Source organism: Ursus arctos, unplaced genomic scaffold (genome assembly GCF_023065955.2).
Source record: "Ursus arctos isolate Adak ecotype North America unplaced genomic scaffold, UrsArc2.0 scaffold_34, whole genome shotgun sequence".
Taxonomy (NCBI): domain Eukaryota; kingdom Metazoa; phylum Chordata; class Mammalia; order Carnivora; family Ursidae; genus Ursus; species Ursus arctos.
The window spans coordinates 10,828,327-10,840,115 of NW_026623030.1; the positions used below are offsets into that span (position 1 = coordinate 10,828,327).

General features: G+C 45.1%; 1 protein-coding gene across 3 annotated transcripts in view; it reads left to right on the forward strand.

The window, feature by feature from the left end:
• EWSR1 (EWS RNA binding protein 1) overlaps positions 1-11,415 on the forward strand; it is a 28,745-nt gene extending 17,330 nt beyond the window's left edge. Inside the window, exons 9-17 of one of the 3 annotated variants that reach the window (XM_026484732.4) lie at positions 1,985-2,022; positions 2,567-2,599; positions 2,915-3,033; positions 7,996-8,125; positions 8,988-9,110; positions 9,612-9,774; positions 10,213-10,310; positions 10,605-10,857; positions 11,011-11,415. In XM_026484732.4, coding sequence (XP_026340517.1) covers positions 1,985-2,022; positions 2,567-2,599; positions 2,915-3,033; positions 7,996-8,125; positions 8,988-9,110; positions 9,612-9,774; positions 10,213-10,310; positions 10,605-10,857; positions 11,011-11,050 — 997 coding nt within the window. In that variant the 3' untranslated portion in view covers positions 11,051-11,415. Of the gene's footprint in view, positions 1-850; positions 1,041-1,984; positions 2,023-2,566; positions 2,600-2,914; positions 3,034-7,995; positions 8,126-8,987; positions 9,111-9,611; positions 9,775-10,212; positions 10,311-10,604; positions 10,858-11,010 lie in introns of those variants that run through there. The other 2 variants (XM_026484734.3, XM_026484735.4) reach the window with 2 other exon arrangements.
• Positions 11,416-11,789: the final 374 nt, after the last annotated feature.

An 11,789-nucleotide genomic window follows, 5' to 3' on the forward strand; every position in this document is an offset into this window, starting at 1 on the left:
TTCTGTCCCTATATAAACTAGTTAAAAAAAAAAAAAGTTATGCAGAATGTTATATATTATGTATAAATTGGATTTGGTGCCACTTGGGTCAAAGAAAAATTGGGTAGGGTTTCTTTCTTTTTTTTTTTAATAGAAATGGACTTCAAAATTAGATAAAAAGTTGATCTTTAATTTTTGTGTTCTCAAATCTGTATCCTATTGAAAGAGAACTGATTGAAAATACGGTTCTGCATATTCTGCATAACTTAAAAGTCTTTGGTGAAATCTTTATTGGAAGAAACAGTTACTTGACAACACACAAAAATTGATGAACAAATTGGTATTAAGTAAAATCAGTCTGATTTGGAGCATGTCATTCCATTATAAAGGTTTCACTTCTTTATGGATGTTTTAAAATAGACGTAGACACTTGAAATTACTATCATCACGTCTCCTCCAATCACCTAGAATTCTTAGTATTTTCCAATTGCAAAACCAATTTCAAGTTCATTCATTTTAATACTCCAGAAGTGATAATTCTACTAATTTTGCTAGACTTTGCTAGTAGAGGGATCCCCTCTTTCTGGACAAGAAGTCTCTCCTGGAGCCATAGAAAAAAAGTTATGGCTTTCCCCCCAGGTGTTCCAGCTGACTGTGAAGCAGTCGGTTGGATCCCTTGGGGACAGGACAGGGGCATTCTCCCCTCCCCTCTTTTTCACTCTGGTGTGGTGATGGTTTTCAGTGTCTTCTGCAGGTAAGGCACTCAATGTTGTTAACATGCCCTTTTTCATTGCCTCAGTATTTTGATATTTTCATTGGCTGTTAAACGTGGAAACTTTTTAACATGCTTTGTCGCATTTATATGCTACAGGTTACAAAGTGAGAGCCTTGTATACACTTCAATACTTAAAAAGTACCCGTACTCAGTACTCAGCCGGCAGCATAATGAAAAGTGGGACTAGACACGGTGTCCATATGGAGAGGAAAAATATACATAGAATATTTTTAACAAAATGTATTCATTGTATAAATGGAATCCTTCTGTAACTTTGGTAACTGCATACTTGTTATTTGGTAATGAACCAGAGGAGGTATAATACTCTAGAATTGTGTAACATTAAAGTGTAAACTTTTGTGTTTAAAGAGAGAGAACATTTTATGGTGTGTACTTTTAAAAAGGAAACAAAGCTGCATGCAACAGCTTGAAATTGTATATTCAGGTATTAAAGGTGCAATACTGGTTAGAAAAAGCCCAGGACCTCCCACTGAGGAGCTGCCTTTAATCTTAAAGGAAAAATTAAAAAGGCCCATCATGTTCCCTCCCCCTATTTACAGTATGTAAGGCAGTCATTTTATACTGCCATCTATCCCACTGTTCTCAACTGATCCCGTGTCTATAAAGTTGCACCCCCAGTCCGTTGAGCCTCGGTATTTGTTGTAAATTCTCCTTTCACAGCGATTGTTAAATCCATTAGTGCCCTGAATTGTATGGCTTTATGCTGAAGATTGGCTGGATGCGTCCTCTGATGTGTGTTGTAGGCGTTTAATGTGGTTGTCTCCTGCTTTATTATACTGTGACTTGTTAGGAAGCCTCACTTGGCTCTCCCCTAGGAGAGGTTGAGGGTGCACCTTTATGAACATGGAAAGCAATTGCCCCAGCTTGCTACTCCTCTCTACAACCAAGCTCTCCCTGTTTCCCAGCTGATGGGGTGGGTGTTTGGGATCAATTTTTCCCCCCTGATTTGCCAAGTATTGCACTATTAATACCAGCCCCCGAAATGAAAGGAACCAACCACACTGGTGTGTACAATCAGACAAGCAAGGTTGTGTATAAAGGAAATTTGAGCAAGCTGCCCTGAAGAAAGGCATAGTGACGAGATGAGAGAGATGCATTGTTTGGAGATGTGTTTAGCCAGTGCCCTTCTTCCCCACGAGCCCCCCCAAGGCTCAGAGCGGTACTGGCTTTTAAAGGGAAAGGCCTTCATTTCTTCGTTTATCCCCCCAGCAGCGCTGGAGAGCGAGGTGGCTTCAATAAGCCTGGTGGTAAGTTTTTGAGTATTACCATGGATAGTGTTTAAAAAAAATACAGTCAGTTTTTAGAAAACTATAATTTTTTATTAGTTTCATAAGCGGTTTAAAAATGATCTATACAAAGAGACTAATGGGTACTGCCGGCATTGTCTTAGGGGTAATAAGGCTAACCTATGGTTACAAAACAAAGGGTAACTTGAGGTATTGAGCAACTGCTTCTGTAATATGGGGGAGAATACATTTTTTAAATTTGGTTTGTTTGGAGGAAAAATTTTGACTTAGATTTAACACTAATTTGGCACATAAGCATTGAGAGTGTATTTGGTTAATGGTTTAAAAAAAGCAAACCAGCAAAGAAAAAAAAAAAAAGCAAAACCCTAGCAAATCTTTCACAAATGTTAAAGGGGCACTGCTCCATTTTAGCAGTGCGGGTCATTTTGAATTTAATGAAGCCCCATCAAATGGTGGTATAGTAGATAGCTATGTGTGTTTGTAAGGTCTGTAGCTTGCAAGACGTGCACTGATAGTATTTTATATGATCTTTCCTGGTTGGCAGGACCCATGGACGAAGGACCAGATCTTGATCTAGGTAATTTTGATTCTTGAATTTCGTATCGCGCTTTATAAATGAGCAGCAGCACGAAAGTAAGTGCACACTAGAGCTCAGCAGCCTGGTGGGTCAGTGTGAGCTGCTTGCTGTCAGAAGCGGTTTGGGTTCCCTTCATCCGAGCAGCTACTCATAATAGCCTTAGACAAAGGAGACCACAAGTTCCATGGCATTCTTGTTAATGTGGCTGGTAGTTCTCTTAGCTTTGTGGTAATTACCAGTGAGCAGTAGTGACTAGTGGATTAATCAGCCCCTGTAGATAACAGGACAATAACTCCCTTCTGTCTTCTCTGTAAGGCCCACCTGTAGACCCAGATGAAGACTGTGACAACAGTGCGATTTATGTGCAAGGCTTAAATGACAGTGTGACGCTGGATGACCTGGCAGACTTCTTTAAGCAGTGTGGGGTTGTTAGGGTAAGTACAAGCGTAACCGCGCGAGCTGGCAGATCTTCCAAATCAGGCATTTTAGAGAGGTGACATTGAAAGTTTCTGAAGATCTGACTGCTTCTGAAGTTGCCTGACTTCTTTCTGGGCTTATTGTGGTTTGTTCCTTAAAATACAAAAAAAAAACAAGAAGAAGAAGAAAAGTTTTTTTGTGTGTGTGTGTTTTTTTTGTTTTGTTTTTGTTTTTTTTTTTTAAGAAAAATACTAAACATGGTTGGGCATGCTTGACAATTCTTTCTTTATAGTTGTCAGCTAATTATAAGAATACTTACAGGGACACTTTTTTATGAAATACAGATTATAACGTACAGTTTTGAAAATAGTGAACGTTAGTATTTCTACTTCCTAGTATAAGGAGAGCTTTGTGAGCATGTGGCGTATGTCTTTCTTTCCCAGTTTTATCCCTTCTCCACACTCCTGTCCCAAATTGTCCTCCTGTTCCTTTCTTTTCATAGATGTACCTTCAGTAATGGTTTGTTTTCTATAATTTTAGAGAATGTTTATTAAACACTACTATAAGGCACTGCTATTCTGGGGATACACTGGGAATGAACTAGGAACCCTTGGAGTTCACACACTGGGAAACATGGGTTCTTTGTTAGGTTGGAGATAAAGAAACTAGGGTTTTGAGAAAGGGGGATCAGGGTCGGTGCTCAGGTCAGAAACTCAAAAAGTTTGGGAGTCCTGTATTTCGTCTGTGAATACGTCACAAGTTACTCGTATGTTCTGTAATAGACAGTTGGGTCTGTCTCCGTTTGTGGTCTGTAGCCCATGCTGCAGTGAGCGCTGTCGTACCCCTCTGGGCACAGTGCGGTAGCGTCTAGTGCGCGTGCAGTTGGTTCTTGTTACCTGCAGTGGTTCTGTAAAGTCACCACAAAGACTGAATTAATGGATTCTGAACCACTGCTTCTCAGGCAAGTGTGCGCACAGATACATTACACATCTCACATACGCTATGATCCTAAATTAAAAAGAACTCCCTCTGGTAGATCTGTTTCCTCTTACAAAGAGAAACTGAGGTTCTGAAGTGTTTCGTGATTTGCATGAGTTGGCACACAGTTTCATCCCGCTGGCCCCAGGGCCAGAACTTCTTGCACTACACTGCCCTGCCCCCACAGTGTATGCCCTGGTCATCTCTAGAGAGAGCTGGACTGCGGGGGGTGGGGGGGGGCGGGTAATGTCTCATTTGAACTCCACTGAAACACGTGCGTCAGACAAATTTTTGCCACTCTGTACATGTCCATGAGTAACCACAAAAGTACCACAAGTATTGATTTTGGAGTTACAAATTTTAGTGAGTAGGCAAATTTGCAAATATTGAATCCACGAATAATGAGGATCGACTGTACCCAGATGTACAATTGCTGGTTCTTAAGCTGTGTGCATGTTTAACTTCGTAAGCTAATAGTATGGCTGAGCAACTTAGCAGACGGCACCAGCATTCCTGAGACCACAGTGACCACCTCTTCATTGCTACTGGGAATCACCTGAGTATTTAATGCCAATCTGCTGGAAAAAATGGAAATCTGGTGGGGTTTTTTGTCAAGATTTTGTTGATTTGAGAGAGAGAGAGACCACGAGCGCGGGGAGGGGCAGAGGGAAAGGGACAAGCAGACTCCCTGCTGAGTGTGGAGCCCTGTGCAGGGCTCGATCCCAGGACCCTGAGATCATGACCTGAGCTGCAGTCATATGCTTAACTGACTGAGCCACCCAGGTGCCCCAGAAATTTCGTTTTAATTTCCTTTTCCTTGGTTGCTAATAATGGTGGTGGTTTTGTTTTGTTGTTGTTGTTGAATTTTTTCTTACCTAAATTCATTTAGCCAACATAAAGTACATATCATTAGTTTTAGATAATTTACAAGTTGCGTGTAACACCCGGTGCTCATATCACGTGTCCTCCTTAATGCCCGTCACCCTGCTAATAATGTTCTAATGGCATGCTGTCTTCTGTGAAACGTCTGTTAGTCTTGTACTCATTCTTCATTGGGTTGTCATTTGTTGTTTTACATATAGTTCTTTAAAGAATTTATTTTATTTTATTATTTGTTATTATTTATCGTATTTGTTAGAGAGCAGGGAGTAGGGGCAGAGGGAGGAGAGAATCCCAAGCAGGCTCCAAGCTCAGCGCAGAGCCCAGTGCAGGGCTTGATCTTAAAACCCTGATATCATGACCTGAGCCAGAATCAGGAGTCAGACGCTTAACCAGCTGAGCCACCCAGGCACCCCTACATATAGGTCTTCATATTCTCTGAAGGCAGATCTTTGTCTAGTATTGCAAGTGTATTCTCCCAGTTTCTAACTCCTTTTCTTTTGATGAATTGAAGAAGCTGTTAATGTAATTGAACTTATCGGTCTTGTCCTTACTGGTTTTTTTCTATTTGTAAGACCTTCTGTTCCAGCAACATTTATTGAAGGAGCCATCCTTTCCTTGATGGTATATTACTGTACGTGTCACATAAAGTTCCACCCATACCTGGATCTGTTTACTTTTTTCTTTTTTTTTCTTTTTTTTTTTTGGTAAGATTTTATTTATTTATTTGAAGGGGCAGGGGGCCTGGATCTATTCTGAGGGTCTTGTGTACTGGGAGTTAATCTGTATGATCTGCACTAATAGCACAGCTGTCTTTATGCTAAGTCTTGATACGTGTAATAAAGCAAATTCTTCTGTTTTGTTCTTTTTCCTCAGGAATGCTTTGCTATTTACTCCTTGCTCTTCTATATACATTTTAGAATTCCATTTATGAAACTGGGTGTTTATGGAATCTATAAAATTAGTTTGAGGAGAATTGACGTTTTTATAATATTGAGTAGTTTTTTCCATGAATATCATATGCGCAGTAAAGACCATCTCCTTAAAGGTTTTGCAAGTCTTTATTAGTTTTTGAGTTTGTCTTTTAAAGATTTTATCTGGGGTTGCACTCATGTTGTGATCCTGGAGTCCCAGGATCAAGTCCCACATGGGGCTCCCTGTCTGCTTCTCCCTCTGACCGTCCCCCTCTCATGCTCGCTCGCTCTCTCAAGCAAATAAAGGCTTTTAAGAAACAAAGTATTTTGGGGGGGGGAGCACGAGCTGGGGGAAAGGGAGAGGAAGAAGCAGGCTTCCCAGTGAGCAGGGAGCCCTATGAAGGGCTTGATCCAGTACCCCGAGATCATGACCCGTGCCAAAGGCAGACACTTAACCACCTGAGCCACCCAGGGGCCCCAGTCTTTGTTATATTTTTTTTATTTTTTAAGATTTTATTTATTTATTTGACAGAGACAGCCAGTGAGAGAGGGAACACAAGCAGGGGAGTGGGAGAGGAAGAAGCAGGCTCCCAGTGGAGGAGCCTGATGCGGGGCTCGATCCCATAATGCCAGGATCACACCCTGAGCTGAAGGCAGATGCTTAACGACTGAGCCACCCAGGCGCCCCTATTTTATTTTTTAGATTTTTTTAGTTGATATTGTGAGTGACTTTTTCAAATGACATTTTGTGGTTGTTACAACTATATAGAAATTGATTTGGGTAGAGCTTAAGAGTTGCATAATGGGGGGCACCTGGGTGGCACAGCAGTTAAGCGTCTGCCTTTGGCTCAGGGCGTGATCCCAGCGTTCTGGGATCGAGCCCCACATCAGGCTCTTCTGCTGGGAGCCTGCTTCTTCCTCTCCCACTCCCTCTGCTTGTGTTCCCTCTCTAGCTGGCTGTCTCTGTCACATAAATAAATAAAATCTTTAAAAAAAAAAAAAAAGTTGCATAATGGAAGTTTGTGATGTATGTGGTATGTTTATTTGGGTATGTGTGGTGTTTTTTTTTTTTTTCCCCTAGTTAAGAAAGTACCGTATGCTGTCAATTTTGTGAAATAAAATACATAGTCCCATCGTTCATACCGCTATTTTGCCATATTTCTTTTCAGTCTGTATATGTCCTTTATAAAAACATAGGTATTGGTATGTATATCTTGTAAACATTAGCTTTCTTTACAAGAAAAAAAAAAGCGCCCTATAAATCAGTACTCTTAGGTATCATTAGGTGTTACATAAACAAATATGTATAGATTAGACTTTGATGATGTGCACTTTTAATGCAGAAAATAGATGAAGCCGTGGTCTTCTATAGTGTGGCTCGTGAATTCAAGCCAGTTGCCTTTGGCGTTCAGCAGAAAGGCTGATGATGTGTTCTGCCTCTGCAGGACCGAAGGGCAGTGTTAGACTTAAGAATGCTTCTAGCACGCTCACAGCCCCTGTATACTGTACTGCCTGATTTCAGGGTGATTTTTACTTGATGTGAGACATGGCGTGTGTGATGGCATCAAAGCCTGACTGCCTCGTAAGAGGTGGTGGTGTCACTGGGTCCTCTTAGTATGGGCACAGAAAATGTTGGGGCAGGTACAAACGACACCAGGGGATGACAACTAGGGAAGCAGTGGGGAACTGTACTGTTCACTTACACACTTGGGAACTTTAGGCTTATTTTGGTTTTCATGACGCCTATACCTAAGAGGAAGAAATCACCCAAGTGTGTATTTGTTGTGGCAATTTAGGAAACAAGGCACGCGTCATTCCACTACTTGGAGGTAAACTGGCATCCTGCTGAATGTGTGTGAAAAATTACTGTTTTTTTTTTTTTTTTTTTTTTTTAAGATTTCATTTATTTATCTGACAGAGATAGAGACAGCCAGCGAGAGAGGGAACACAAGCAGGGGGAGTGGGAGAGGAAGAAGCAGGCTCATAGCGGAGGAGCCTGATGTGGGGCTCAATCCCATAATGCCGGGATCACGCCCTGAGCCGAAGGCAGACGCTCAACCGCTGTGCCACCCAGGCGCCCCGAAAAATTACTGCTTTTGACACTTTTGACAATTTTTAAGGGAATTCTCTGAATTTCACATGGACTTTTCCCCACTAAAAGCGCAGTGTGTTTCTGGTCACAGCCTAACTCTGCTGTTTTATGCCTAGATGAACAAGAGAACTGGACAACCCATGATCCATATCTACTTGGACAAGGAAACAGGAAAGCCCAAAGGTGATGCTACAGTGTCCTATGAAGACCCACCAACTGCCAAGGCTGCCGTGGAGTGGTTTGATGGTAGGAGCCCTAGAGTCGACAGGGGGCGCTCACTGGTGTTCTTAACTCGGTGCTTGGGGCGCATGAAGGGTCTTGTAGCAAATGTCTGTCAGCCTGCAGGTGAAGCAAGGGTCTTGCTGATGTATGTAATTCTGTTAGACTATCATTCTCTGATATTCTAAAACTCTGGTTTGGGGGACAAGGGACAGATAGACATGGCAGAAGGGAGGAGCTTGAGAGCCATAGGAGCAGGAAGGCCCTCTGTCTGCACTGGAGGAGCACCAGATGGCTGTTGGAAAGCGGCGTGCCTGGCTCCACTCTGCCGTGGGAGGGCCCTGTTGCTGGCCCTGGGTTAGGGGATCCCTTATTTTGAGTCCTTATCATAAATCCGCCTTGCTTGAGATTGTAAATGCTTCTCTCAGCACGGGTATCAGAACGTACAGATCACCCCGTAAAAGTCCAGTATACATTTGAGTTTAAATATATCCATACTTGGCCTTGGCATTGATTCTGGAACTTCACTGCAGACAAAACCAACTTGAAAGTGTCAAAGAGCAGGTCCTGGCCTTTCATCTCGTGGCCACTTTATACTCTTGTCCCTACTCCTTACCCTTTGTGGGGCGAGGTTGCTAATGCACTCAGCCTTCCCCTGGCTTACTTTCCTCCCTACGGTACAGGGGTTTTGACGTAGCTTTTGAAAAGGTTTTGTGGCCTTACCAGCGAAGATCTTCGAGAAGGTTGTGGGCGGGGCACATGCTGCTGTGGGGGTGGCTGAGTGGGACGGTGTGGTGGAGTTGGGGAGCGAGGAGTGGTCTAGTCTTGCCCAGTCCCTCAAGGAGGGAAGAGTTGCAGGTTGGGAGTAATTTGTGTTCTCTTGTTCCAGGGAAAGATTTCCAAGGGAGCAAGCTTAAGGTGTCTCTTGCTCGGAAGAAGCCTCCGATGAACAGCATGAGGGGTGCTATGCCTCCCCGTGAGGGCAGAGGGATGCCGCCGCCGCTCCGTGGAGGTATCTACCAGACACCTTCCCTGAACAGCTGCTGTGTCGCTGTCAATGTTTTTTTTACACTTGGCTTTGAGAAACTTGATTTCTAGGGTGTAGACAAGCCCTTTGAAATACTAAAAAGTCATGTAGAATCAATACTGAACCACTGAATGCTGACAGTTAAAAGTTTGCAGGACTAAAGGAAGAGAAGAACAGGGGTTTCTTGGTCAAGGGGGCTGGAATGCCTGGGAACCACTCTGCCTGGCTGTCAACCCCAGGCTGCCGTTTATTTATTCTGCTTGGGTCTCTCTGTCTGCATGAGAATGCCTGTTCTGTACAGATGGTGGGAGCTAAGTAAAGTAGTGTGCACAGAAGACATGCAGCGGGGTCCTGGAGCCTGTGGGAAAGTTTGAGGCAAATGGACAGTGACAGCTGTGTTCTCTGAATTCCCTTAATGATAGAGAGTTCCCCTGTAGAAAATCTAGTGCTTGCTATACAGAGGTGACTGGCTCTTTCTTATTGCAGGTCCCGGGGGCCCAGGAGGTCCTGGGGGCCCCATGGGTCGCATGGGAGGCCGTGGAGGAGACAGAGGTGGCTTTCCCCCAAGAGGGCCCCGGGGTTCCCGAGGGAACCCATCCGGAGGAGGAAACGTCCAGCACCGAGCTGGAGACTGGCAGTGTCCCAATCCGTATGTACTTGACAAATTGAAACCCTACACTAGTGAAGTCATCCTGTGTCCCACCCATTCCCATCCTGGAGAGGAGGCCTGCTGGCTTCTCTCTGTCTCAAGGAGTCTAATGATGACCCTGATAGCTCAGGGTGGGTGGGTGGCCTAATTAGTCCGTCTTCAGAGCCTTCTGAAGGAAGTCATGGTTCCACTGGACTCCTGGGGTCCATGTGTACGTGGTTGTGCAGATGTTTTCTGGATCATACACTGATCTTTTGGGTACATTGCTGCCTGGGGCTATGACTCTAAAGCCATTTTCTGTCAACAGATCCTCTTAATGGTGTTTGACCAGGCTCCACTGTTTGTGCTGGTGGAATACGGTGTGTCCCTGCTCGCGTTTGCTTTGCTTAACTGCCTTAGTTCGGTTGGTGATTTCTGTTGTGATATAATTTCATGCAGGGGGTGCGGAAACCAGAACTTCGCCTGGAGAACAGAATGCAACCAGTGTAAGGCCCCGAAGCCTGAAGGCTTCCTTCCACCACCCTTCCCACCCCCGGGTAGGTACAGGTTTTGGGAGTACCCGCTCAGCATCTTGGTTCTAAACCTCTTGTGTTAACTTGGTGGGCTTGGTAAACTCCTCCGCCCGGCGCTCACAGCCAGCTTGGTGTCTCAGTAAGTGTAGTCTTGGCGCTGGAGCTGCTGAGAGGTTCCAGTCCGTTCTAAAGTGCGCCCCGGACACACAGCCCAAGCAAAGTGTCGGCTTGGTTTCTGCTTTGGGAGAAGGCAACAGACCCTGAGCAGCCGCCCGTCCTCCCTGTCCTGCTACTGATCCGTGCTTTTCCTTCCTTTAGGCGGTGACCGTGGCAGAGGCGGCCCTGGTGGCATGCGGGGCGGAAGAGGCGGCCTCATGGACCGCGGTGGTCCCGGTGGCATGTTCAGAGGTGGCCGCGGTGGAGACAGAGGGGGCTTCCGTGGTGGTCGGGGCATGGACCGAGGTGGCTTTGGTGGAGGAAGACGGGGCGGCCCTGGTGGGCCCCCTGGACCTTTGATGGAACAGATGGGAGGAAGAAGAGGCGGGCGCGGAGGACCTGGAAAAATGGATAAGTACGTGGCAGTGCGAACCAGCTGCGGGATCTGGGGCACGTCGAGGCGGCAGCCCTGCCTGGCTGACTGCAGCAGGGTGGGCTCTGGTGGGAGGCGGTGGGAAGCTCCTTCTCCTTTCACCCTGTTCACCCCTCACCCCGTTTGGCCTTGCAGAGGCGAGCACCGTCAGGAACGCAGAGACCGGCCCTACTAGACGCAGAGACCCCGCAGAGCTGCATTGACTACCAGATTTATTTTTTAAACCAGAAAAAATGTTTTAAATTTATAATTCCATATTTATAATGTTGGCCACAACATTATGATTATTCCTTGTCTGTACTTTAGTATTTTTCACCATTTGTGAAGAAACATTAAAACAAGTTAAATGGTAGTGTGCCGAGTTTTTTTTTCCTTCTTTTAAAGATGGTTGTTTAACTAAGACTAAACAATGGGAACCCCTTGTGAGCATGCTCAGTATCATTGTGGAGAACCAAGAGGGCCTCTAACTGTAACAATGTTCATGGTTGTGATGTTTTTTTTTTTTTTTTAAATAAAATTCCAAATGTTTATAAACAGTCATCCTTCTCGGCCTCTGTTGCGCAGTCGCTGCGAGTCTCCTTGGAGTGCACCCCGACCCGCCAGATAACTACTCCTTCCAGCGTCCTGGGAGGGGAAACCTGAAGTGCTCAGGACGGCACCATGTCGGGCGTGGTGCTACTAGTGAGGACTCGGGGGTTGCGGGGTCAACCCTGACCCTGAATCCTAGCTCCAGGCAAGGGGACATCTAGCCCGAGCCTGGCTGATTTGCAGGGAGGGGCTCCGTGTCAGAGGGCCCAGCACCGTGGGTGCCTGCGGCTCCCAGGCCGCTGGCGTGGTGTAGTGGGCGGTCCCAGTCAGGCTCCACACGCTTCAGAACGAAGGTCTGCTTCCGTGACTGCTAATAGGGATTGTTT